Raw genomic sequence first — 27,283 nt, 5'->3', positions numbered from 1 at the left:
ACATCACTGGATTTTTAAAAAAAGAAAAGGTATTTCCTAAGATCTGTCTTTTAACTCATGCTGCACAAATGTTACTCAACCAAATTGGATGACGATAAATCCCTGCAACATCATAAGCGGGATCAACATGACAAGTACATACATGGAAGATGCATAATGATGTTGAAATGTTTGACAGAAAGACTTCACTTCCTTCTTCCTTTTTTGCCAGAAAAAAGCTAAAACAAGAGTGTATTATTTTATACACTCTTGTGTATAAGAGTGTATACTACTACTTGGAATATTGGGAAAGGATCATTAGAGCAGGTTTTGTTTTCTCAAGATCTGAAAACAGAAGTTGTATGGTAGGAGAGCGGTGCCTGGGCTTGGCTGGATGGCAGAATATAAGAGAGAATGCGACAATACATGACTGATTATTGAGAAATAGCAACGATCCCAATGAAGGAGAAACATCAATTTGTTGTAATATCCTGCTGTGTCATTTTTCCTGACACAAAGTTTCTGTTTTGCATCTGGAGTTCCCCTGAATTTTGGCATTTGCTTTTGAGGAACAAGCATAGGCAAGTAAAAGTAGAACCTCTTTGCAACTTTACCCTTTTTGATTGGACAAATCAATTCTTAGAATAAGTTTGTTATTCTATATATATTGAATTAAAAAAATCTTAAACGTGAAAGCAGTAGCACCCTCTTCAGGGAGGAAAATATCAACCCTGTTTTATTTTAACCCACTTCTGTGGAAAATTCTTACTTTTTTCAAAAGTCTATTGTCATCATTCCAAAGAAATCTTCTTTAGGGATCATGGCCAGCGATCAAAGATCTAGGATTATTTCTTTTATTTCTTAAATTTGTTATGAATGCAAATAGATTTTTATCAGAAATGCCTGTTATTTTAGGTTCCCCTGTGGTTTAAGTCATGAATAAAATGAATGGAGATCCAGCTGGCTGCAAATATTGGACTTTTATTAATTTGCTGCTATATTAAACTCTTTGACATGACTGGTTTTGAGAAGCAAGATAGGTAAATTATTTGGAAAATGGCCAAAATAAGTCTAGGACCCCTTGAAATTTGGTGTCTGGACTAAAGCTCAAAGACACTCAGATTCAAAGTTTTCCTTAAAATTCACCACATCATGGAAGAGGTGCCCGAATTAATTTGCTTTCATCATGTTTTGAGCACAATTCATATGTACAATGTCTTGCAAAAGTATTCACACCCCTCAAACTTTTAGATATTTTGCTGCATTATGACTGCAAACTTCAAAGCATTTTAATGGTCATTTATTTTAAAAAATCAGAGCTAGGCTATAAAGCTTCAAAGCAAAAGCAATAGAAGGACAGACTAAATCAAAATGAAACCTTTTAGTCTACATGAAGGCACTAGGTGTGGGATTGTATGTCAATCTGAAAACCATCCACTCAGCAAATCCTGGTTGTGGCAGCATGATGCTGTGGGGATCATGCTCTTTCTTCAATGGGAGGAAGGGAAGATGGACAGAGCTAAATACAGACAACTACTCAAAGAGAACCTATAAGAGCTTACCAAACACTTGAGACTATGATGGAGGTTAACCCTTCAGTACTGTTTCAAGAAATGTACATCATGTGTTAAAATGTCCCTGTCAAATCCAGACCTAGATCTAATTAAGAATGTCTAGGAAGACTGAAAAACTGATATTCACAAACAGTGTTTATGCTTTTGCTGCTTTGCAAAAAAGAAGAGGCTAAAATATCAGTGAAAGCTGGTTGATACATGTTAAAGTTTTATCAGTTAAATTACACAATTTTAGAACCGTGGTTCTTCCAAGGTCTGATCCCTGGAAACTGGAAACTCCCTTGAAGAACCAGACACCGACACATAATGTTATCTTTACATGAAACTGATGACATTAAGCAAACTAATATACTCCTACTCTAAATGATAACAGAGAAGTGAGTTACCAAAGCAAATTGATGCTATGGCGAGGGGAAAACACAGCCTTCCTACTCAGCCAGACTTATCAACCTCCTGCAGAGATTGTTGAGTCTCTTTCTCTGTGGAATAAGTCATCAGTTTCCAGAAATAAGGCAAATTCATTAGTATAATCACAGCCAGAAACACGCAGGAAACTCAATAGTCTGAGTAAATGTAATTTCTTAATTATGTGTGGTATACATGAAAACATTCTTGCTGTGTTACTAATACTTTGGGATTTCAGTGCATGACAAGACACAGCATAAGGAAGAAGAACTATTTCACCAATCTTGTTTCTTTTTATCTAAGGAAGAAAAAAAAAAGAAAAGCGAAACTGAAAACAAATTCCTGGCAAAAAAAAAAGCTGATACAGCTGATTCTAATTAAATTTAAGAGAAAATCATAGATATTAAAATTTAACCACTGCATCCAGCAAAATATATTGTTTGAAATTCAATATTTTGAGTTACAGTCAAAACAGAACTGGATGCACAGGTCTTAGTTTATATTGAATTGAACTGAAAATACTTTGTTGGTCACAGGGGCAATTCACATTTCAGTACAACCTGTGCAAAGAACACATAAACAGACATTCTAGACATGACATGGGAGACAGAGGCCTGATGGAACTGCAACTGATAAACCACCGTCTGTTTACCGAATCAGTGAAAAACTCTGCTAAAAAGACTCTTTTGTGAAAGAGTTCAAATTATTAATGAGCCGTTGCAACATTCCTATGTTGAGGTGAATGAACTTTTGCCAATTTAAACTGAGTTTAGCCTGAGGCAAAGTCAGTTTGATCAGTTATTCAGGCAAAATGAAAACAGATCAAGACACACAAATGAGAAACATCTTTGGAAGCACTTTTCAGCATATAATGACTTCAAACTATTGAACCCCAACTTTTGTCTCAACCCTGCATGTTAGTGCAGGTTTGAAGCTGTCCAGATGCTAACTATGAGTAAAATGTAAATATTTAATCCAACTTCTTCTCCAAGCCATTGGACCTTAGCTGTCCCATTAAGGAACTAATATTAAATGTTGTTCATATTGGTTACCATCCACCCATATATTTTTACATGGTTGAAGTGTGTTGTGGTACCTAATCTCCAGCAGCTTTGGGCGAGAGGTGGGGTACGACCTGGACAGGTTTCTAGTCCATTATGAGGCATTACAGAGCCACACAACTATGCACACACACACACCTAAGGCTGTTTGGAGAAACAACCTAAAATGGAAGAAGTCAGACGCAAGTAAACGTCCAAACTCTATGGCGAAAGAGCCAGTCAGGATTTGAACCGAAAGCATTCTTGCTTTGAGGAAACAGCACTAATATTGTCCACTAGTGGAATAATGTTTATTAAATCAGATTTTTACAGTTTTTGTCACAAATCACCCCACTCCTCAACCTCACCTTCATCAATATTTTGATGAAGGTGAGGTTACTCTTCCTGTTTTTAAGGCAATTAAACTTTTCCACTTTTAAGTTTACATTACCCCACTTTTCTGTAGATCCAATATAGTTCAGACTGCATTCCTTAGGGAGAGGAAAAGTAAAAAATGTTCAAACAGAATTAAATCTTTAAAACTACACCTTGCCCAAGTTTTCCTTGTCCAGTGGACAACCCCATGCAAAAGAGGGGCTTATACTTGAGCCAAGATAAGTCAATTCTGATAAGTAATCAGAAACTCAGTTCATGTTTCTCACTTCTCTTGCTATCCCATCAATCCAGTTTACTCAACATTTAATGCCAGTTCAAGCACCACCCAACTCTTTCCCCATACATTTATGGATCTGGTTCCCCCAAAATATCGTGGAGTCTAGATTCAGATAAACTAGTTTAACCCTTACTCAGAGGTCAAATGCCATTTCACAAACCTCCAAATTTAATGTAGTCTATTGCAAATCTCAGTCGCCATTAGAGTTGCTGTACAAGAACTGACAGAATATCAACCTCCAGTTAAAAGGGGGGAAAAAATGACAAGAAAAAGTTTCTACAAATGACTGATTTTATTTTGCAAAAATATTTACACTATTTACACACACCCCAAAAATGACACTTTGTAACACTAAGTTGTATTTAACGGGTCAAAATACAGTGCATCAATAATCTCTCAGCAGTTCTTGGTCAGACAAATACACAAATACTGCATCTGGAAGAATTAAACATGCATCATTATGGGATGTGCTGATAAGTTATGTTGGTCTTGCAGTGCTTTATTTTTTAATAAATAAAATATTTTTAAAAAATGTACAGTATGTACTACAATGGCTGGCATTTCCTGGCACGAAGCTCTACTTCACCAATCCACACAAGAGTAACGTTCCACGACTTTCCCAGCAGTCTCAACACAGACAGGAAATCCAAGGCTACGACCCAGTGCACCATTTCCCAGCTTTCTGGTAGACAAGACCCCCACAGTCTTCATTCCAAGAAATCTTCAAGATCTGAAGTCTCCTTCTCCAGTGCACCAACAAATCCAACAAAAGTGCAGAAGTGATGAGATGCTCCTCTTCTCTGAACCACACTGGGGCTCCCTGTGGTGACTGTGCATCGGTCATTTGAAGCCTCAACTTCTTACATTGGTAACCTTTAAGGAGATTCAGAATTAGACATGGAAAAAAAAAATTTAAGTGGACAAAAATCTGTAAAAATCAAGTTGGGTACCGTTTTCTAGGTTTAACTTCCCAGCCGTCACGACATTTAACGAAGGTTATCGACTCTCCTGGAGAGATCTCAGTTTTTGAAGGGTCTTGTGCACAGAAGGTAAACCTGCAACAAACAGAAGAACTTTAATGCAGTGCCCTCTCAACATGCCAGGGGTCTCATGCATAAAAGAGTGTGCAGCTTTCACACTAAAACTTTGCGTATGGAAAAATTTAGAGAAGTGCGGTGCACAAAAAAAAAACAAAAAAAAAAAACTGGATGCATAAAGCCATGCGCACGCATGTGGCCGTGCACCTTTCCTTTATGAATCCTAATTTGCGGGAAATGGAGCGCAGCTGCTGGTCCGCCCCGTCGCCACCCATAAATACATATGTCACCTCACAAAAATACATTTTAAAGAAAAAAAAAATCCAAATTAAAATAAAAAAAAAAAGAGATCCTGCAAACGTCTGAACAGTAGCGCGTTCAGCCGGGATTTAAAGTCAGACAGCGCGTCAGAGAATCCTTTGAGTGGGGAATGTGGACATTTTGTTCTAAATAGTAGAATGCTTTATGTCCATAATCAAACCTGTTGATTATTTTTAATCAGCAGGTTTGAGTTAATCTGCTGATCCAACCCCGTTTTCTTCTTTTAGTGAGAATGAAATTACCCCATAGAAGCATTTCATGCACTTCATGAGACAAAAACTGAGAAAAAGTACTATTTACATTCGAGCGAGGTTTTCACACACTTTTATTTTATGTATTTTGTGTGTGTGTGTTAGCTTATTGTCTAAGGATAAATGCGGTTCAGTTTCATCGTTTAAATAAAATATTAAAATCATGAAAAACATCAAGTTTGATGCTTCTTGGTCTAAATAACAACGAATGTAGTCAGATTTCAGTGTATTTAGGTGAGTTTTGACACTTTGTAGTTTGATATTGTCCACAGAAAGTTTGCATGGCTGCCACACATTGTCACGCCAGCGAAAAAGTGAGTATATTTACGCAAACTTTGACACAAAGTTAATTTTTATACATGCCTACTTGTGCGTAAAATATGGCGCTGCACATTTTTTGCGCGCACGCACGCTTTAGGCATGAGGCCCTAGATCTCCATAGAAAAGGTCCAATTTCAGATCAAGGCCCAGCATGGTTTAGACATCGAGAGCCAAAGTAAACCGTCACCAGGCCTCTAGAGAACTTTTACACACCGAAATGGTAATTTGGCAATAAATGCAATTGTAGTGCATCAGAAGGTTGTCAAGGCTCTCGACAACCTTGCCATTTCCAATGCTGCTTACTTTTTCTGAGATTCTCCAGCTTTCACACGAATCCGTCGGATTTCCAGCACAGGCTTGGCAGTCTTGGCGTTCCAGTTCCAGAAAGAGTTCTTGATGTATTTGAAGACAGAGCTCAAGGATTCAGAGTCCCCCTCCCAGCTCAGACGGATCTTCAGCAGATCACCAATGTCCTCTTCAGTGAACACCAAGAAAGTGTTAGTAAAGTTCAGGCCAATAGGATCAGCATGGCTGCAAAAGAGACATTGGGGATCGTCAGGAAATCTACTAAAGCATCTAAAGACTGAGGAACAGCAAAGATCAGGCAAGCAAAAATTAGTTGCATGCAACTTTTAGAGCCAGAAGCAACCAGATCCAACTCAAATATACACTATATGGCTTTTAGCAGGTTTCCAAGAGAACCAAGCAGGCAGCTGCTTTGACATAGCTCAACCAAGAAGCTTCAGGCATGGTCATGTAAAAACATTCCAGCAAGACTGGCTTTTCAGGCTAGATTTTGAACTTACACAACAAAGATGTTTCCTGTGTCATTATGACCACCGTACAGCTTCACATAAAATGTTGGATCTGCATTATCAAACTGCTTCCTGTTGAACACATGCATCTTCATTTGATAGTGGTATCCTTCAAGAGAAAACAGTTAATGTTTAGTCAGAAACGTGTATACAGTAGCAATTTACATGTCACAGGACCTCCTCTGGTTTATGGCAGAGTTGCTTATCACTTACTACATACAGAGTACAAGATAAAGCCATAGTAAATTTACAGCTCACTTCCGTTTTCTTACCTCCAAAAGGAGTGTTGGCTCTGGTCTTCAGGTACATCTTACTGTTGCGTCTCTTGCGCATCTTTCTGGCATTGTAGCCAATGTTGTTGCAGCGGTTTTTGCGGCAACTGAGGCAGACCCCCTTCTTGAATCGATCTGGCCCAGTGCATTGGTAGGCGTAGCTCATATGCTCCTTGTTCATCAGGGAGTCCACAAACAAGTGCACGGCTCGCTCATGTTCACACTTCATCACCTCCATAAAGTCTGGAGAAAACAGAAATCAGGCACAACATTTAGGAAATTAGAACACCCATTAGCTTATGTCTTAAAATGAAAAAAGGTCATGATGCACCGTCTTTAAGGACTCACTTCCTGCAGCTGCCAACATCTCACCGAGCGCACAGCCAGGCTGCACGTCACCACCGTTTGGATAGATGTCAATGTCGCCAATTGGCTGCTGGATCCCAATGCTCACACCTAAAGCCTCCCGAGTGTACGTGTGCAGAACATCCACAAAATCGGCATCATCAGGCGACAGGCGTTTCTCCTCCTCCACACCCTCAAACATGGGCCCTGCTGGGTCCAGACCTACAAGAAACCCAGAGTGGTAAGCAAACAGAATCTTACATTTCCTAAGCAAAGTTTATTTTAAAGGGCTTAAATGCATTCATCTTACCAGTGATTCTACCAAGGGTCCCTTTTACATATGTTCCTGCAAAACCAGCTACGTGAGCACCTAAACTGTATCCAATTAGATGAACATTCTCCAGAGAGAGTTTATGTTCCTCCTGTGTACACAGAAAAAAAAGAGCAATTTTATTAACAGCTGCCATAAAATAGATCAATCATCTGTTTTACAGTCAAAGAGGCAAGTCTGTAGTGCTGCTGAACCAGTTACGATCTGAACATGGAAACTTTTTAAAACTTTACAGTAATGGGGTGTTTGAGACGTCACTGGAATATGTGCATGCAACCAAGTGTTATCAATTTCATTGCCAGTTTCTGCAAAAAAAATTAAATAAAATACAAAATAAATCTATGACTAATCCTTTCACTGCTTTTGCCAGTATATGCAAAGCCTTGTGGCTCACTGAAAAAGGGAAACTTAAATGTTTTCTCAAACCTTGTGGTTCACGAGTATATACTTTACCAGTGTTTATGTAGTTTTCATTAAAACTGTGATTTTTAAGAGGAAGTCTTTTCGGAGGTTATGTCACACACCTGTAGCCAGTCGAGCATTTTGGCAATGTTGACCCCAACAGCAAGTGTGTGGTTGACTGCGTCAGGGTAGAGCTGCTGAGCCAAAGGTATCCAGTCAACAACCACCACATTGGCTTCGTTTTCACGCTGCATCACTGCAGAGACGAGCTTATGCATCCAGGTTTCAAATATGCCGCTCATCTGAAAGGACATGGACAGAATTAGAACCAAGGCAGATTGGGAATTTAATTTCCTTTTAATCTTTGAGGTGGACTTTAAAACTAGATTAACATAATGCAGGCGTTTTACCGTCCAGCCATGGATGATGAAGATGGTCTTGGCTGTAGAGTTGAAGCCACATTCTTCCAAACAGGCCTTCTTGCCAGTTTGCAGGTAGCACCCTTCTTGGTCCAGGTCTAAACTTTTCCTCATGTTGTACTTAATCCTGCCATGGACAGCCTCCTCGTCTGTCAATTCAAACCCCTCGTCTTCACCTGGTGAGAAGAAATCTAATTAAATACATTGGAAAGGATCAAGTGGCAGTTTAATTTAAATGCTCCATCAGAAACTAAATAATGGCAACAGCCACAAATATCAAAAGTGCTCCTAGAACAGTAAGTGTCATTTGTGTGCTACTCGGTTTAAAGTGAATGTTAAAGAGTCGTTCTATTCCAGAATCACCACCTGCTGAATTGCTACAAGGTCGACTGGATGCAACTGCCTTGGTAGCACAAAATTAAATGAAATTTTAATCCATTGCAATAGTACGTATTGCATTTATTTATATACTGTGGATGTGATGGCTTGAAAAGCCACTGCCTGCCATTTGCTGTGAATTGGCTTGTACATCACTGAACCAAAAATACAAAAATTGATACAAAACGTTTAAAAAGAAAAAAAAAAACGTCAAAAATTTGGTATTAGAAAATGTGAAAAAAAGACGGACTTGGATCATGTGACTTCCAAAAGGATTAATCTCGTAAGTATTAAACTAAAGCCTATTCAGGGTCTAAACTTTTCCACTTGAAACCGACCGGCTGATGCTGCACAAAGGCGCACAAACCTGCATGGGCACCTTCACTCCCTCTCACACAGCTGCAGCTCGTAATTACGGCATTTCACACGATGCGTTCAGACTTGAATGCCACATTTCTGAAATAACCCCGCTGCTCCGGTGCAAATATTCTCTCTAACCAACCAGAACCGAGTCAAATAAAACTTGTTTTCCCCTCATCCAGACGCAGGAGATCTAATTTAATTCAGCGCTTAATTGACTGGTCGAGCCGATTTTAATTACAAGCCCCCACAGAAGCTTGCCGCGGAGAGACCATCACTACAATTATTCAACATAAACGCCCTTTAATTGGGCACAGTGACCAGAATGACTTCAGCCGAGTGGTCCGTAGTAAAACGCGGATTCAGCGGAACACATGTCTAAATGGTTTAAACAGACAGAGGTGGGAGAAGAGACGTGGCGTGGAGAGAACCTCCCTTCAAGATTCTAAAAAAAGGACACGTCGCAGTCACGGCTCATGAAATCCATCCCGCTTTTCTGCTTTGGGTCGCTTATTCTGGATGGTTTACATTCATCCCATTCAAGGTGGGAACTGTACATTTATTAAGACATTTCTAAAGATTCTTGTCAGCTACGTTAGAACCAAGCAATGCCATTAAAAAGCAGACAAAGAAATGAATGAATAGACTTGGAGCGCTTACCTTCAAGAACACTGTTTTCCCCTAAAGCGGACGACACATACTGTAGAAAAGTCCATAGTAAAAATATGGTGAGATTCATTTCTCAATCACAGAAAAGAGGAGCAACGCTTAAAAGGGTGTAAGCGAGTCTAAAATGTTTTGGGTGTTTTTTTTTTTGTTGTTGTTGTTGTTGCGCCTTGAGGTAAAGCAGTGAATGTTGATCCAGTGACAAAGGGACAGAGAACCGGCGCGTCCTCTTTCTGGATGCTCGCCTCCAGGAGTTCGGCTCTACAACTACTTGAATCTACCGGCTGAACGCGTCCCCTGTTCAGTTTTAAATACGTTCTGGTTGTAAGTCATCTGATCATCGGCTGATCTATCGTGGATCTTATTGGTCAAGCCCCCGATTGTTTACGCTGAAGGGCGTGGCGTCTCTTGAATGGAGTAAGAGTAGTAGTTCCTCACGTTTTCGTGGTGACGCATGCCCCTATGGCATGGCTTGTCAGATTCCCTGCAGCCGTTTGATGCTCACGGGCATCAAACACAAACAGTAGACTGCAGAAACAAACTGGAAAGCAGGAGGAAAAACGCAGTGAGTTTGTTTCCTTGTGGTGATAAAAGCTGAGAATATTCTGAGCCGCGTCATGGAATGGAAACAATCCACCACCGTGGAATATATTTAAAAGGCCGTGTTGTGTGGGGGATGGAGACCCCTACCCATACACACACTGAAAGCATCTTTCCCCTATTCTTGGCACGCAGCCAAACCACCAGCTTAGCGCACAGACCAGTTTCAATGCAGGAGGCAAAGAATGGGCCCACTCACGCAAGGGGGTCTACAATACAGTCAGTGTTTGTGTGTTCATACATCAGGGCCTGCCAAAAGGAAGTGGGATCTGCCACTGCAGCAGCCCCCCTTGGTACCTGGTTCCTGTTCTACACATTACAACCACGCAAATAAAATATGTTTTGTTAGGGATTAGAGATCATAGTCCCGAGGTAGGGTAGCACATGACTGTGAAGCTGCAGGAAAACACAGAGATTTTTAATAACACTAATAAAAAAAATCATCTTTGCAACTTGTTGCAAAGGTGCCGCCAAACATCTTTGCAACATCAAAAAAAAAAATAAAAAATTAAAATTGAAATCTCTGCACATCAGAGTCTCACGTACATTCAGGCCTGAGCTTTGACTATGCCATTCTAACACATGAATATGTGAATGAGAATGTTTCCTTTTTTCATCATTTATTTTGTCAACAGAGGGTTTTCCCCTCACAAGTGAGATAAAAACTGAACAAACATGGTTAACAAATGGTTAAAACTCAGATGAAAATGGTGATTTTTGCAAACTAATGAAAAAATGAAAATAAGACAACAATGCTGAAGCAGACCCAACTTTATTTGTATGGAAAGGCAAAGTGAAGTGGAAATATTACATGCAAGACTTTGCACATAACAGATAAAACTTACATGATTTATTTTTTATTTCAATTTTTGTTTTATGAAAATGTGGTGAAAAAAATCTAAATTATCATTTGTGTGTTCTGCAAATTTTAACCTTCGTGCAGGACACATTAAATAAACAATTTTCTTGTTGTGAAAGTTGCCCTCAATAATTCCACGTTCGTCAACATAATTCTCAATTAAATGTTGTCAGTAGAGCTAAAAAAGTTCCTAAAAGTCATAGATTCATCACAGTCATAGTTACTTTATGTTAACACTTGACTCACAATTTACTTTCTTATTTATTGGTTGTATATTAACAGCCTTAATGACACAATTTGTTTCTGTTATTTTAGTTAAATCAGTGAAAATGTCAAACAATGACCTAGTTTGAAGCAGCAACAGGTTTGATAAACAAGATGCAGATGAGTAGATGATACATGATGCATTTTTCAGGTTGTTGCAGGACCTCACTTCTTGTTTTTCCCTAAATTTGTCAAATTTTTTATTCTTTGTAAGCACACAAAGGGGACAGTATGTCAAAAGATTAAAGCAGCAAACATCCACAGAAAAAAATGTAAACATGTCCAGAAAGTTTGCCGAGCATTGATCAGAACCGATTAGCCCATCTGTAAATCATTTTTCTATAAAGGTTAGCAGAGATATTTTGTTAAAATGAAACACACATATGACACAGATCTAGTTCTGCATTAACTAATTATAGTCTCTAACCTTCAACAACAAAAGCTGAGCTGAACAAGACGTCATGTCCTGAAGTGTGTTCATGTTTCAGATACTGACAATAATTACCGTTACAAACAAAAGGTTAGTCCCTCTAATTTAATTTGACATGTTCTTTGTCAAAGGTTGGTTAAAAGGAAAAAAAAAAAGAATAGGAAAAAAATCTCAATGTCCTAAATGTATTTTAAAAAATGAGGACAGGGACACAGGATTGTTTGAAAATAATCTCTTCTATTTTTAGCCCCTTACCTATTAATAACTGTGTGCTTATAAAGATTCACGATAGCGTCTGAGGAGGTCACTGGAGTTCAAGCGGAGACGTCCAAGCCATGTACCCTCTCTAGTGTATAAATAATTTACCTGATGTCACTCAGAATTTCGAAACGCTGGGAAATGCTTTGGATTGGACTTCTTCAGGCTCAGTTGGGAAGGAGTAATCAGAATAAATCTGATTACACTATTACTATCAGGCAGTAATAGTGTAATTATTACTGCCTGAAATTATATGCATTTTTTTATATTCTTCCCTGGAGCTTGTAATGTCTCTGAAAAGAGGAAAATAGTAGTAAGTGCATTTAATCATGTCTGCCCGCCCATACAGAGGCCAGGATTCTAATAAAACAGTTAATAAATGAGAGCGAGAGACGGGCGGTGCCTTAGCATTGAATTTTATATAGTTTGGTGTGTTTTCTGGAAATAACTTATACTTTTATATGTCTAGCCAAATAACTTTAAACAGGTCGGATCCTAAAATTGAAACTGTTGTTATTTCATCTTCTAAATCCGTAATTTCTTCACAAGATTCTGTCTGAGAGGCATGTTTAGTCTAATCTTACATTATAAGATTAAATCCACACACTGAAAAAAAAAACATCCATCAAACATCTTATTTCTTGAAGTGAGAGTAAAAAACATTCCGCAAATATAGCTGACATTTTTCTTTTACTCTATTTCAAGCTGCAGAACAATGAACAGCTTTGCAACTGTCACTTTAGAAATAGTCATGGAAGTCATTAAGATTCTGAAAAATATGTTGCAGCAATAATAAAAAACATTAAGTTTGTTTGGTGTGTTTTCTGGAAATAACTTATTCCAGAGTAAGACTAACAAACAATAAGTTTTCCAGAAAGTCCTGACCTTATATTTATGTTTTTCATTTGAGCATGACAACGACACCAAAGTAAACCAATGATACTTCTCCAGAAAGAGCTACATGTACTTCTCAGAACATGTCTGATGTCAGAATCTGGCATTCATGGTTACCTTGACAGCTAAAGAAGCCTACAGTGAAAGGCTCATGTTATTCTTTCCGTCCACTCAGCAAGATGTCAGGTCTCGGTCTGGGAGCCAGTTCAGTTCTGCACCGTGCCGACCTGTCCTCAGTTTGTTCTGTGAGGTCTGTGCGGCAAGGAACCACTGAACGAAACTTAAATAATCACACAGAGCTGAGGTTGTCGAGGACAGCAGAAAAATCCTGTTTAAACATTTTTCAGGTGTCAGGTGGAGCTTTAATTCATCCTTAAAGCCTTTGTTAAAAACTGCAGCAATGAAATATCAAATTAGAGCAAAGTTTGCAGCATCTGCAGACACTTTTAGAAGAGATGGCACTCTACTTGTTTCTGAAATTTCTAAACTGAACTAAATTATAGGTTTCCAATTGTGATGCTTAAAGATGACCGTGATGTTTTCAGCTAAAGCAGGTGATCAAGTACAAGGAGATAATGACACTGTAGCAAACAAACAAGACAAGACTCAACTATTGTTGAGTAGTTTTATTTAATGGAAATACTTCCCTGGGCGACTGGTTGGTGTGATGGAAAAGACCGCTGCCTCACCTGAGTACAGCGCCTGGTTTGCATATGAGGTATGGAACCTTTGCTCGATGTTTACATGTTCTCCTCATTATCTTTCTGGGATTTCCAGCGGTATTCTGTCCATAATCATAAAACTGTAATCAAAAACATATGTGTCATCTTTGGAATGAACCGGCTACTTTTACTTACAATTTATTTGTGTTTTTCTTCATCTGAACGTAAACAGAGGATATAGGACAGGGTGAGGCGCTGTGCTATTCATGCAGAGCTCAGAGTAGAGCTACTCATGAAAGGTGCATCCTGATGGGGTGTGGGTGTGTGATCAGAATGCCTCCACAGCAGGGGCGACTAACTCATTTTCATAGGCCGGTTGTAACAGGATATATTACTAAAACTACCCATTAACTACCCTATAGCAAACTGTTGAAACACAAGACAGCTATGTACTGTCTTCGCTATTAATCAAATAATAGCAAACATCTTTTCATACTGATGTAATTTGACAATATACAGAAACACTGGGCTTTGATTTGATTGATGACAAAACATTTAAGCACACAACTGCAATCTTGTAATCTATCTAGGTGTTCTACTAGATTCTACTAACTAGAATCTAGAGAGCCACATAAAAATGTATGGATTTGGCCCCTTGGCCTTGAGTTTGACACGTGCTCTACAGGCTTAGCCCTTGAAGATTAGAAACTCTCCGATATCCAAGCAGAATTCAGACTGTTTCGCTGCTATCAGCTTTAGCCTGCATTCAGAGGTGTTGGATGAGACTGAGGTGGTTTGGCATCTGAGCATCTGATCACCCAAAGAGTCTTGCCGTTGAGAGGACTGACTGGGATTCCCTTCTACGAATGCTACTCAAATGATCAAATCTGATAATATGGATAAATGTAGACTCTAATTAAGTGTCTTTTTTATTTTATATGTGTTTCGTGTGTATTTATTTAAGTATATAAGCTTGAAATTTTATTAATTTCTACGTATTTTTTAAAAAATACACGAAAGCTTGCACACTTTAATAGTGCAATCAGATATCTAGAAAATTGCCTCTTCAGTTTACATCAGCCATGGCAACTGTGGCACCAAATGTAAGACAGCAGCGCCCCCATGTGGCCAAACCAGTTGGCCGGTGACACAGCAGGAGGCGGAGGGGAGCAGTGAAGCCAAACCGGATCCTTCATGAGGGAAGAGGCCAGGGACAGGCACTAGCCCCGGCTTCTCTTCTCTTCTCTCATATTATTCTGTATTGCAAGCCACGGGAGCCCAAATAGGGGTCTGAGTCAGTGTTCGTAGGATGTCCCGTCATGAAGGTAAGACCTAATTTTAGCACAGACCGGAGGACACCCCGCAAATTGTAATATAAACGTTGACACAGTGCACCGTCGGCTAACTCCTGCTAGCCGACAGATTCTCTATTTGCAGCTCGTCTTAGCTAACGTTAGCTACTGTTAGCAGCGTGTGTGCGCTAAATTGTTAACAACCCATTTTGCCGGTCTTGAAATATATATTTAATATAACGGCTCATCTGTTTGCAGTTACTTTGAGAAAATGTTCATAATTCCACTTCAGTCAGCGCTGTCACATAGGCGGAAGAGGCTAGTTGGAGAAGCGGAGTGCTAACTTAGCATGCCAGCTATGCTATGTGGTGATGTAGGTGATCGTTGAGGAGCAAGGGGAGTGCCGAAAATAGGCAACATTAGAGGACAGCGGATCCCAGATGGCGTTGGAGGAGTGGAAGCTTGGAAATTATTCCTGTTAGCTGCTTTAGCTTCGTTCCTGGTGAAAGTTGGCCTGTAGATCTCAGCTTCGTTAGCTAACGAACTGCAAACTAACAATCACCTCGTCCTTGTCACCAACCTTGTTTGGCTTGGAGTTGTTTACTCGAATAAAATGTAAACGGATGTATTAACCGCGATATTACTACAAAGTTTATTCAGGAACATTGCGCCGGCTTGTCAGTTAACATTTTGCCCAACGGTAGCTGGTTAGTTGCAAAGGTTAGTTCGGTGCTGGGCGGCCTCTGTTTCCATGTTTGTGTTGTTGCTGTGAACTTTGCTGTCAGTTGTCGTCAAGTTATATATCAGGAGTTGTCCTGAATTTAAGAAGCGCGTATTGACTGTGATTAAAATGTTTGCCGGATTAAGAGGCAGTTTGTTTGGAAAGCAGAACACGGAAAAGTATTTGTGTTCCCAGATTTAATTCCCTTTAACTTTTTCTCTGAGATAATTGAATTTAGAGATCTCAGCTGCCGAAACAAACAAATCGGAGGTGAGATTTTTAAATGGGTCCTTTAAATTTAGACTATTTGCTTTATTTTGCATTAGATGTTGTAGCTTCTGAGTTTGTTTGTGGCACTACCAAGTTTTGTTTGTGATTTTATTGCATTAGATAATTGATTTCAAATCCCAAAGTGTGAATGACACTGATTAAGTTATTTTTTAAAGTAAAGATTATGGCTAATTTTTGAAATGTTTTTTTTTTTTTAAATCACAGCCAGACTGAGCATTGTACTTGGGATGGTTTCATCGCACAGTGTATGTTCTTGTGGGGCTTGATAATTCTGACATATAGTCACAGGAATAGTTACTTTTTTGAAAATTTTTTAGGCAATTTGATTGTTTGTTTTTATCATAATCATACTAGAACCAACAAATATTGTGATAAAATTTTAGTTCTATATCCCTCACCAATGTCTTCTCTTCTTTAAGTACAAACAGGGTTTTGGTAGACCAGAACCACAACAATATGCTTTAGTTATGTTGTTACAAATGAAAGTAAAAAATATACGAATGATGATTCTAGTTATCTTTGTGTCCACCTTGAATCTCAGAATTTCTTCCAATGATATAATAGTTATGTAAATATTCAGTAAAAGCTGTTTGGTTTAAATATGTTATGTTTAAGCATCAGTTGGTCAGCGTTTGTTAATTTTGTGAATTATAATTCAGCTTGTGAAACCTTCCTATTTTTCTACGTCAAAACAAAAGGGTTTTTTTTCTTGCATCAGATAATATATTTATTGTAAATGTCTGCTGTAACAGTCTGATATGGTCATTCATATTGTTGAACTTTTGTGGTTGTGTTGCATGTGTTCTCCTTCAGGTGTGAGCTGCGACGCGTGTTTAAAGGGCAACTTCAGAGGTCGACGGTACAAGTGTTTAATTTGCTACGACTATGACCTGTGTGCATCATGCTACGAAAGCGGTGCAACCACGACCAGACACACCACAGAACATCCCATGCAGTGTATATTAACAAGAGTTGACTTTGGTATGTAAAGCTAAAGTTAACATGAGGCACATTTTGAAAATGTGTATAACATGTTACATTTTGGCAGCATGACTCATCTGTATTTTTAATTTGAAGTTATTTGCTAGTGAAGTCTCTTAGGAATATGACGTTCATATTCATTTGTAGTTCTGTTTCTGTTAACAGAACTGAATAAAGATGCAGTTTGTTAATTAATTAAAGTATTCATGTCGGTGCAGTTTTAGTTATTTTTGCTTTTATTTCTCTGGTTTTGAACACCATGTGTCTCAATATAAAGGTTGTGAGATTCTTTCAGTTGGATTTAGTCTATTTTCTCCCTTTTGCTAAGTTTCATTACGTTCAGTGTTTATCTTTATTGATTTTTCTTTGCTATTAGTACCATCCTCATCACTACTGCAGGCACAGGAAAGATGTGATCAGGTTAAACTGTCAACCTGCTTATCTAAAACACTGGACTACAGTATTTGTTGTTTAAGCAATTGGGTCTTGGAGTTCTTATACTGCATTATTATATTTTTGCTATAAATGCAGGCGACCTTGAAAAACTTGAGCATTTTTGGAAAACTTTGTGAACAGCAGAACCCTTAGTGCTGCGGTGGTGCTGACATTGCTGCTTAAAAAGCAAACTGACATCCATCTATCCTTTTACTCGTCCATCCGTGTGTGTCTGTCCATCCAGCTGTCCGTTCATTCATCTGTATGTTTGTCCTTCCCTCTATCTGTTCAGCCATCTGTTTGTCCTTCTGTCTGTTTGGTCGTCCATCCTTCCATGGATCCATCAGTTAGTCTGTCTATCCTTCCTTGCTTGACAATTTATCACCCAGTAATATTTGTGACTGTGTTACCTGACTTTTTTATTTAATTTGTTACCTGACTCCACTTTCATTGAGATGTTAAGAATTAAGTAAGTAATCAGAATGATTGATGTAAGAAGCTTTAGAAACAAATGTGTGGTTTAAATGACATTTTAACTTGATGTGCAGGATTGCAGTTGTCGTATCGTCTACCGGGGGTCTCGAACTCCAGTCTGTCATGTAACTCTTAGGTGCATTCCTAACTCTACACGTCTGAATCAAGTAATTGAATTATTGCCTCAGCATGTGGTCAAGTGCTGCTAGTGACCTAATTATTTGATTCCAGAAGGTAGAAGCAAAAACATCTCTAAAGGGTGCAGGGCGTCATCGTTAACAATGGGTCTATGAAATGACAATCTGAAGATATTATTTAATAACTTTATTAGAATCACAGATTGTTTTTTTTTCCTCTGGAATGCTTGTGTACATACCAGAGCTGAAAGCAGTTTGTCTTTGTTTCAGACCTGTACTATGGCGGAGAGGCGTTCTCGGTGGAGCAGCCTCAGGCCTTCACCTGTCCCTACTGCGGCAGGATGGGCTACACAGAGATCTCCCTGCAGGAGCATGTGGCTGCAGAGCACACAGAAACCTCCACTGAAGTGGTGAGTGGGCGCCTGAAGATCAGTCGTCTCCGTGTAACCCCGTATAAATGTCTGGCTCAACTTTACCGCTGAAAAGAAAATGCTTCCAGCTGCAGTCTGAGTAAAATAAATGGATTGCAAATAATTTGTGGTCATTAAGTCTTAGTTTCAAAGCCAGTTCTGATGGGAAGTGTTGTCAGGTTGATTGTTTACGGGCAGAAACTATAAACAGGGAAACAAATGGTTTATTGCTGTGAAATAATTCAAAGCTGTGCTGTATTGTTTTATATTTTTCTCCTCTATTGCAGTTTTGCATGCAGATTATGACAATTTTGCTTTCCTGCTATATGGTCATTGTGTGCACAACACAATCTGTTGGGCCACAGCGGAGAAATATCCCTAGATGTTAGAAGAAACTGATTTGCAAAGCTCTGATGTAATAGAGGGGAGTGTGTTGATCCTGACTGTCACAAATGTAGCATATTCAGTCATTCTAATTAATTGTTACTTCATCTACACAGATTTATGGGGATGCATGAACTCACACAGGATTAGGATTCAATTGATGTTTGAAACATTTCCTTATGTCATCATTTTTATCCTCTTTTCCTGGAAGAAATGAACCTTTCACTTTCAGTACACTGCTGGAAATAATCACCAAGTCATTCACTAATCCTGTCTGCATTTTGTTTAACATGTGCAGAGAGGAACTTATTGTCCTGCAAAGGTAGAGACAGAGGATGTGAAAAAGGGGTAATTTAGATAGGACACATTTAGAAAATCCAAACTGCAGCTGCTGAATATCTTCAACAGGTTCTTGTGAATTAAACAAGCAGTTAATGAGGTCTGCATAATTAGCTTAAGATGATACAGTTTAATTATTAAGTTGGGACAACATTCCAATATTAAGAGGAAGTCCTAACACAAACCCTTCTTATATTAGTGTGATGGTTTATCTTGATGCTGATACACAGACTAACTAGAAAGAAGGGCTTTAATTTCCATGAGACAATTTTTCAGGATGAGTAAAAGATACGTTGATCTGTCAGGTAGAGAGCAGTATGTAATGTCTTTTTAACTGGATTTCTCTTTATTCCAATGTTTGAACTTCCTTTGGTTAGTCTGTTGTAACTGAAATATAATTTCAGCTAAAATATCTAAATCTAAAGACAATGAACAGCTCACAAGCATCAGCATCACATTTCTGCTCTTAATTTGTTCTGAAACTTTTTATTTGAAATGTGAGCCACACTTTTTCCACTTCAGTTCACAAATAGTTCTGAGGAAAGCTGATTTCAGTTCCTCTGTTGGATGGATTGACTCAAGTTTAGATGACAGAGCTTCCATCAGCACATGTATTGATCTTTTTTATTATTATTATTTTATTACTTGGCTTTTAAGATTTACTGAGAGTGTATATTGCTGCATCACTCCAGACATCTCAGGAGGATAAGGCTTGAAGTGTAGTGTATTTGGTTTACATGGACAGAAAATATCACAACAAATAATGAAAATAGATTCTAAATTAAACTTTATATTCACAAAAAGCAACTTTTATAAATGTCAGTCTAGTAAACATGTTACCATTATTTAAAAAAACTGTTCTAGGTGCATTTTTCATTAAAATGACGTTTCTTGCTGAGATTCACTTTTAAGTGTTCTAAATCAAAAACAGATTTGAGTTGATGAAAATTAAGTTCTGTTTCACCGTCAGCTACGGAGTCTGCTTGTCAGCAGACAAAAATAGAAACTATTTTTATACTGATTTGAGTGAGAAGAACCTTTAAAGAACAGTCAGAAATGGTTTGGATCATCAACTTACAATCTGACATGCTAGACTGACCAAATCCAGGTTATTTGTGTTTATTCGATGCTACATTCATGTCGGAAAAATTACGTTTCCCTGGACAGAACTGTGGGAAGTTTACGACTTGAAATGGAGTCGTAAACTGTTTTTTGTTCCCTCACCGTCTAACAACTTAAGAAGCTCGGTCTGATTTAAATTCAGACAGTTAGCATCACCGATATTATTTCTACTCACTAACAGCCAAAATGAAATAATTTGTGAAAAAAAATAATTAATGTAAACTTCTGGTTTTGGCTGTATGTAGTGTGGACTATGCAGGAACAGTTATTTAAATTTTTATTAGGATCATTATATTATTTTGTGATAATGTGATTAAAAAATATCTGGTTTAACACAATACCAAGAAACTCTTACTTGTTTACAGACCTTAAAAACTGACAGTATTGGAATTGTTTCACATATTTATGCATGGTTGGCTGCATAAGAGCATCAATAAATGTTTATTTACAATACCTGAACTATCTTAATTATTGTACTGAAGTAGTTTATTATTAATGAGTGAGGCTTGCTTATAGATCAGTAATTGTGTGAGGCTCTGATTGTAGTTCATTTTTAAACAGCTTTTATTACTATGGCGATAACTATCACATCAACAATTCGTAGTGAAGGAGATCTTGTCAGGAAGTAATGTTGGGATCTATTGCTATAATATTTCTGAAGAAGACCCAGTTGGTCGTTATGTGTGGTTCAGCTAATATCACCATGTTTTTTTTTTCTCTTGCTGTTTTCCAGATATGCCCCATATGTGCAGCACTGCCAGGTGGCGACCCAAATCACGTGACGGATGACTTTGCTGCTCATCTCACACTTGAACACAGAGCCCCTAGAGACTTGATATCCTTTTATCACTCTGACAGTCAGACGTATATTCAGAACAACTCAAGAAAAATGTCTTTTTTTGAGAGTCAACTAGATTACACCCATTTAGTCTGTAAATCGGAGATGCTTTATTTCTCTCTAAGCCTCAGGTACAATAAAATATTGTGGTTTATATCAGTGTTTCCTAATATTACTTGTATTGGTATTATTTGGTCATTCAAAGTTCAGAAAGTGGTTTCACCTGCACAATTCTAAGAACCCTGAACCATTTTTAATGCATTCATTATTAAATGTTGTTAAATTTTATGTTGTTGTGCAGCTTGTAATGAAATCAGTTGGCTTGCTTGTCAGGAAGGAACTGAAATACCTTGGTTCTAGAATAGCCTCAGGTCTGACCGCATCAGCCTTGTGGTCTATTTATAGGACACTTGGAACAAATGCTTCAGAGAAAACAAAAGAGGCAGAAATACTCTGAAATGAAACTCAGAGCAGGAGTTTCAGAAAGCTTTACAAAATGTCTCGGTTTGGTTTGAGTTGTGTGGCCTGTTTCTCTGTGACTGGGAAGAATAGAGCAGCATGCAAATATGTTTTCAAATCACAGCTGGTGCAGAAGCTCCGTCAGACTGTAGGGAGCACGTTCTCGTTGTTTTAATGCTGCAGTAAGCAAATACACAAGAACCAGGCTTTCCAATGTGACTATCCTCTTAAACTGCAAACAAGAATGTTTGCTCATAAGAACATTTGACAAGATATAGCTTTTTTTATATGCATATAGTAGATTTAGCGTCCAGTTTTTTTCCTTAACAGCGAGCGTCACGATGAGTCAAGCGGGGTGCGGCATGTGAGGAGGATGTTTCACCCCGGGCGCGGGTTGGGGGGCCCGCGAGCCCGCAGGTCTAACATGCATTTCACCAGCAGCACCACAGGGGGGCTCTCCACCAGTCAGAGCTCCTCACAGAGCTCCAACTACAGCAGAGAGGCCATGGATCCCATAGCAGGCGAGTAGACCGCTGCAGGCTCTGCTGGACCGACGTTACTGCAGAAGCTGCTACCAACAAAAACAAGACATTTTAAAGTCGGACAGTTAAATTCTTCTTTTTTATATATATATATATTTATTTTGCTCAGAAATTTCCCTGTCAAATATCAACTTCATTTTTTAAAAGTTGTCTTTAAGAACCTCATGTTGTAGAAATGTATACAACTTGTAGTGTGGCCTAGTCAAAGCCATCACGCATCTCAAATTGATTTGAGATGTGTGTGGTTCATGCTCAGAAACCCTTCAATGCTGCTGAATTAAAACAATTCTGCAAAGAAGACTTAGCCAAATGTTTCCACATGTGTGCAAAAACTAGAGACGTGTGGTACTGGCTGATAGTCACTAACATACCGGCATTGATCCAATGAATAAAAATGAACCGACGTTAACATCTAATATTAAAAAAAAAAAAAGTAAATATGAGATTTCAATATCGGCCCAAATTTTAAAATCAGTGCAGCCATATGAAAAACACATTGTAAGTTATAGTGAACACTTCAGGCAGCCCCTCCTTCCACCACGTTGATAAATAAAAAGGCACAGTTGCTTTCCTCGCGCATCGATGAATGCACAAGTAATAAGCAGATATTGAAAGCCTGATAATTGCTTAATTGTAGGAAAAAAATCCAGACATCCTGTTGTTTCACAATCTGCTCCTTTATACAAGATGGAGATTTGCAGTAAAGTCAAAATCCTGATCTTGACTCCCTGATATTAAATCCCGTTAACAAATTAATTGGTCCTGTCAGCATCTATGCAACTAAAGGGAATAAATCTGAGAGCAGTAAAAACGTCTTTATTCCAACTTCTTCGCTTAGTTTTCATAATTTTTTTTTAAAAGCTAATATCTAAGGCATTTTTCAGTGGCTTTTAAAAAGTTTGTTTTGTGTGGGAGGGAATTGTTGCTGTGGTAATTCCTTGTTTATCCTGTTCCCGATTTTAATTTGGTTCAGATCTTGGCATTCGCTCAGCCACCCCCAGCTGCGTCTTAATGAGGGCCAGTGTTCAGTTCCAAACAGAGCGCCAGTGTCCTTTCTAATGACCCACTGTACCTGCTGAGCTTTGATCCCACGGCTGGTTTTAGAAGATTAAATTGCTGGAAATTTGTCTGAATGTGTCGCTCACACCAGTAAAGAAATGAATGATTTCACGTTGCAGCTATGTTGCTTTTTGTTTTTCTTCGTGAGAGCTTGTAGTCTGGTAATGATCTTGTGCTCAGCAAGGTCTTCTCATCACAGTTCCTGACTCCGAACTCTGTGCGTTTGCTTCTCGTAGAGCTCCTGTCCCAGTTGTCGGGGGTACGGCGTTCGGCGGGGGGCCAGCTCAGTTCGGGTCCCTCCGCCTCGCAGCTCCAGCAGCTTCAGATGCAGCTCCAGCTGGAGCGCCAGCAGGCGCAGGTGGCGCGTCAGCAGCTGGAGACGGCCCGAAACGCCAGCCGAGGGGGCGGCCGAGCCAACGCAATCCTCAACACGAATTCAACCGCTGCAAACCCCAACCCCAGCGCCAACCACGCCAACAACCCCAGCCCCCACCCGGGGGCGACTGAGCCCAACACACAACACACGGCACACAGCTCCCAGTTTCTACTCAGCAGGTAGGAACATCTACCCTCCATCTGACACTCATTACTTCTGATGGTGCCAGTTGTGGCTTTTTACTGATAATTTTATAAACCACAGGATCCAGATACTTTGATTTGCCATAATTAGTTCTGTGATGCTTGGTTTAACAACAGAACACCAAATGTCAATGTTTGATCTTAAATACCTCAATATGAACTGCAGGTTCAAACCATCTCTATGATGCAGTTAGTTAAGCATTGAAACAGCAGGTACACTATGTAAAAAAATAAAATAAAAAAAAACACTACAGGCCCAATCGCATTCGCACTGTGAGGTGAGATACAATTAGAGGATTTTGAAGAATCGAAAACATAGAAAAACATGGTGACTTTAAGTCACCTTGAATTTTATACCTTTCCTCCAAGAAGACAGACACACAGTCAGAATGACTTATGATCTCTAAACTGTATTTCAACACAGGTATCTGTAAAAGTGCTAAAGGGTTAATACGTAGAACAGACCTCTAAGTTGATCCTTGTGTGAAGACATAACTGTTTCCTGTTCCGTCCCCCAGGCTGAGCGAACCGCGGCTGTCTGAGGTGGAGCGGCAAGCGTGTGAGGCCCAGTGGGCTGACAGGAGCCTGTTCGTCACCGAGCTGCTGCTCTCCACGCTGCTGCCCGACGACGACGCCTCGGCCTCTTCCTCCGAAGACGAGGATGATTGTCACGGCTCGTTGCGAAACTTCGCCGACTTCGAGGCCATGGGCTGCGTGGAGGTGATGACGTTGGACGTGGCCCTGGAGAACCTCAACCTCAAGGAGACGAGCCCCGCCCCGAAGAAGACGAAACCGGCGACTAAAACGGCACCTGCCAAGAAAGAGCCCCCCGCGCCGCCCCTTTGATGACATGGCCGCTCCCTTTCCCCCTTCAATCCACCATTGTGACTAGCCGACTGCTCCGTCAGTCCAACTGCCAATGGATGACAAAGACTGCAGTTCTTCATGGCTTTTTTTTTGTTTTTTTTCTCAGTGATTGTCATTTCAGTTCTGTCGCTCCCCAACTCCACCCCATGTTTTACTTTGTGTACATTGAATAAAAGTAGTGAGACGAGAGAATGTGAAAGCAAGCAAGCGTGTCGGGTGTGTGAGACAAAAGAGAACTATATAAATATATTATTAAAAAAAAAAAAAACTCTATATGAAAGTTGATAATCAGTCCCTCATAACCCGTGTTTCCTCTAGCAGAAAACGTAGTCCGCTGTTTTCCAGAGACAAAACCTCGTCACACACTCACAGAAAGAGAGGAGGCTGACTGAAACCCCCCCGCTTAATAAAAAAAAACAAAAAATAAAAAACGCTGCTGTGTATTTATAGATATAAATTAAAGTGCTTGGATGGTTTACCACAACTGAAGCATGAGCTTAAATCACCATGTGCCCATTTTAAACTGCACAGTCACTAGACGGGGAGGTCCTGGCTAACGTTCAACTGTTTGGTGCCTCTTCACCGGCATCTTTCCACCACACGCGCACACACACTTTCTCTCACACACACACACTGACTGTTTTGTTGACCCTTATGTCAAAGTCTCAAGCCCCTCCCCTTTGTGTGACGCCAACTGTTTTTATTTTTTTGGTCGTGTGACCTGGCTTTATATCGACTGTGGGCACTTTGGTTTTGAATTTGCATATCCAGTGTCCATTTATGTACACTACAGCTGTTCTGCACAGAAGCGAAACACACATCTCTCTGAGGCGAAAGAGACGAAGCGATCTCGGTTGTGACCGTTTTCAGGCCTTTTCTAACAGAAGGAACGCGAGGCTTGGTCTCCTCACACGGTTGTTTTCTCTCTCCTCTCTTTGTCTTTTACAGGAGATCAGACGCTTCCTTCTCCAGCTTCATGTGTTCTGAAATTAATCTCATGAATACAAAGATTTACTCATCATGTGACTTGGAAGGAGAGGATCCTATATTGCTCTTTCCGTCAATCTTATGAGTCCAAAAAGATCTTTGTATGCCTCCACTGCTAAACTGAAGAAATGCAATGTATGTTTTTTGGCTCACGAGAAGAGCCAAACGACAGGGTAAACCTTTTCAGTTTGGAGGACAATAAAACATTTTTTGGATGGAAACAGACTAACCCAAATCCTGCTGTCTGGTTATTTTTGGTTTATTTTTTTTTTGGCTTTTATTTTTTCCCCCAGTTGCCAATTTTCCTGGCGAGCATGTACAGAATAATGGTATAAAAAAAAATAAAATAAACACATACCTTCCAGGTCGAGTTCAATCTCATGTAGTCCTGTCATCTCCTGATGCATCAATTGCGCAAGTTTATTTGCGTAGCCCATTTCAGCAACAAGGCAGTACAAAAAATAAGCAGTTCTTGTTTATAGCTGTTCTCTGCAGTCACCTTTAAAGAAAAAAATTAACTCACCTAATTCAATGAGAAAAGTAAAAAGTTTTAACCTTATATGTCCTAAAGAGAAACTGTGTAGTCTAATCTTGTTTCTGCTTCTTTTAATGAAAATAAAAAAATGTGTATTTGGGTAAGTCCATTAAATTGCAGATTGGACTGAGAGAAAAAATGTCTTTCCGCCCTCAGGTTGTTTCCCTGACTTGAGCACAGCTGTGTTATTTCTCACAGAAAGATTCACTTAGAAAACAAGTTTTTGGAATTCAATCTGGGAAATATCAAAAGCATCACACACTTTATGAAACACAGGAATGGCCACATATTTGATCTAGGAACAAATACAGCCTAGAGGTGCGTCTTAAGTTTAATAAAAAGGTCATTTATTTCTGTAATTCAGTTGTTAAAGCAAAACTCATACAGTGCTGTAAAAAAGGTACCACTTTTTTGTTGCACATAAATATTTCAGGATTTTAATTTCAACAACTAGAAAATTTCGGAAGAAATTTAGCCGGGGCCTGCCAAGGCGCGCCCGTCGGGCATGGGCCCGGCGTCGTCGCGCCACAAATCGGCGTCGACGCCAAAGGACGCCGCGACGTGATCAGTGGCACGCGGAGAACCGCAAGAACGTTAAGCGAGGCGGACGTGCACCGTTCGGTACGATTTAAAATGTTGTCAAGGCTTTTATTTTGGAAGTTTTGTTAACCTTCATTTCAAAGGGCCAAACTAATCCCATGCGTAATAGTCCTTGGGTTAAAATAGTTATATAATGCTCAAAACACAAGTAGCTGATGTAAAAATATTCAAGGCTTTTATTTTGAAATTTTCAGTATGCTTCATTTCAAAGGGCCAAACTAATACCACGTGTAACAGTGCTTTGGATGAAAAAGTCAAATAAAGCCAAAAAGAGCAATTACGTCATGTAAAATTATTCAAGGCTTTTATTTTGAAATTTTCAGAATGCTTCATTTCAAAGGGCCAAACTAATACCACGTGTAACAGTGCTTTGGATGAAAAAGTCAAATAAAGCCAAAAAGAGCAATTACCTGATGTAAAAATATTCAAGGCTTTTATTTTGAAATTATTATTATGCTCCATTTTAAAGTTCCAAACTAATCCCATGTGTAACAGTGCTTTGGATGAAAAAGTCATATAAAGCCAAAAACAGCAATTACCTGATGTAAAAATATTCAAGGCTTTTATTTTGAAATTTTCAGTATGCTTCATTTCAAAGTTCCAAAGTAATCCCATGTGTAACAGTGCTTTGGATGAAAACGTCAAATAAAGCCAAAAACAGCAATTACCTGATGT

The 27,283-nt window shown here is 39.2% G+C and overlaps 2 protein-coding genes across 2 annotated transcripts; one reads left to right on the top strand and one right to left on the bottom strand.

Moving 5' to 3' along the window:
- Nucleotides 1–3,948: 3,948 nt before the first annotated feature.
- lipg (lipase G, endothelial type) lies at nt 3,949–9,891 on the bottom strand. The gene is made up of 10 exons (XM_005798407.3): nt 9,584–9,891; nt 8,177–8,361; nt 7,889–8,068; nt 7,344–7,455; nt 7,037–7,255; nt 6,689–6,931; nt 6,408–6,525; nt 5,905–6,132; nt 4,622–4,726; nt 3,949–4,544 (listed from the first exon to the last, which is right to left on the bottom strand). The coding sequence occupies exons 1-10, from the start codon at nt 9,660–9,662 to the stop codon at nt 4,532–4,534; spliced, it is 1,482 nt and encodes a 493-aa protein (XP_005798464.1). The 5' UTR covers nt 9,663–9,891; the 3' UTR covers nt 3,949–4,531.
- A 4,843-nt stretch (nt 9,892–14,734) lies between these two features.
- Nucleotides 14,735–25,849, top strand: LOC102231672 (E3 ubiquitin-protein ligase KCMF1-like). The gene is made up of 7 exons (XM_014468557.2): nt 14,735–14,881; nt 16,674–16,841; nt 18,158–18,297; nt 20,876–20,977; nt 21,780–21,960; nt 23,277–23,595; nt 24,138–25,849. Exons 1-7 carry the CDS (start codon nt 14,866–14,868, stop codon nt 24,463–24,465), a joined length of 1,254 nt encoding a protein of 417 aa, XP_014324043.2. The 5' UTR covers nt 14,735–14,865; the 3' UTR covers nt 24,466–25,849.
- Nucleotides 25,850–27,283: the final 1,434 nt, after the last annotated feature.

The sequence above is a fragment of the Xiphophorus maculatus genome, chromosome 12 (assembly GCF_002775205.1).
Source record: "Xiphophorus maculatus strain JP 163 A chromosome 12, X_maculatus-5.0-male, whole genome shotgun sequence".
NCBI lineage: Eukaryota > Metazoa > Chordata > Actinopteri > Cyprinodontiformes > Poeciliidae > Xiphophorus > Xiphophorus maculatus.
The sequence above is the reverse complement of the archived record's forward strand: the minus strand, read 5'-3'. Positions and strand labels throughout refer to the sequence as shown.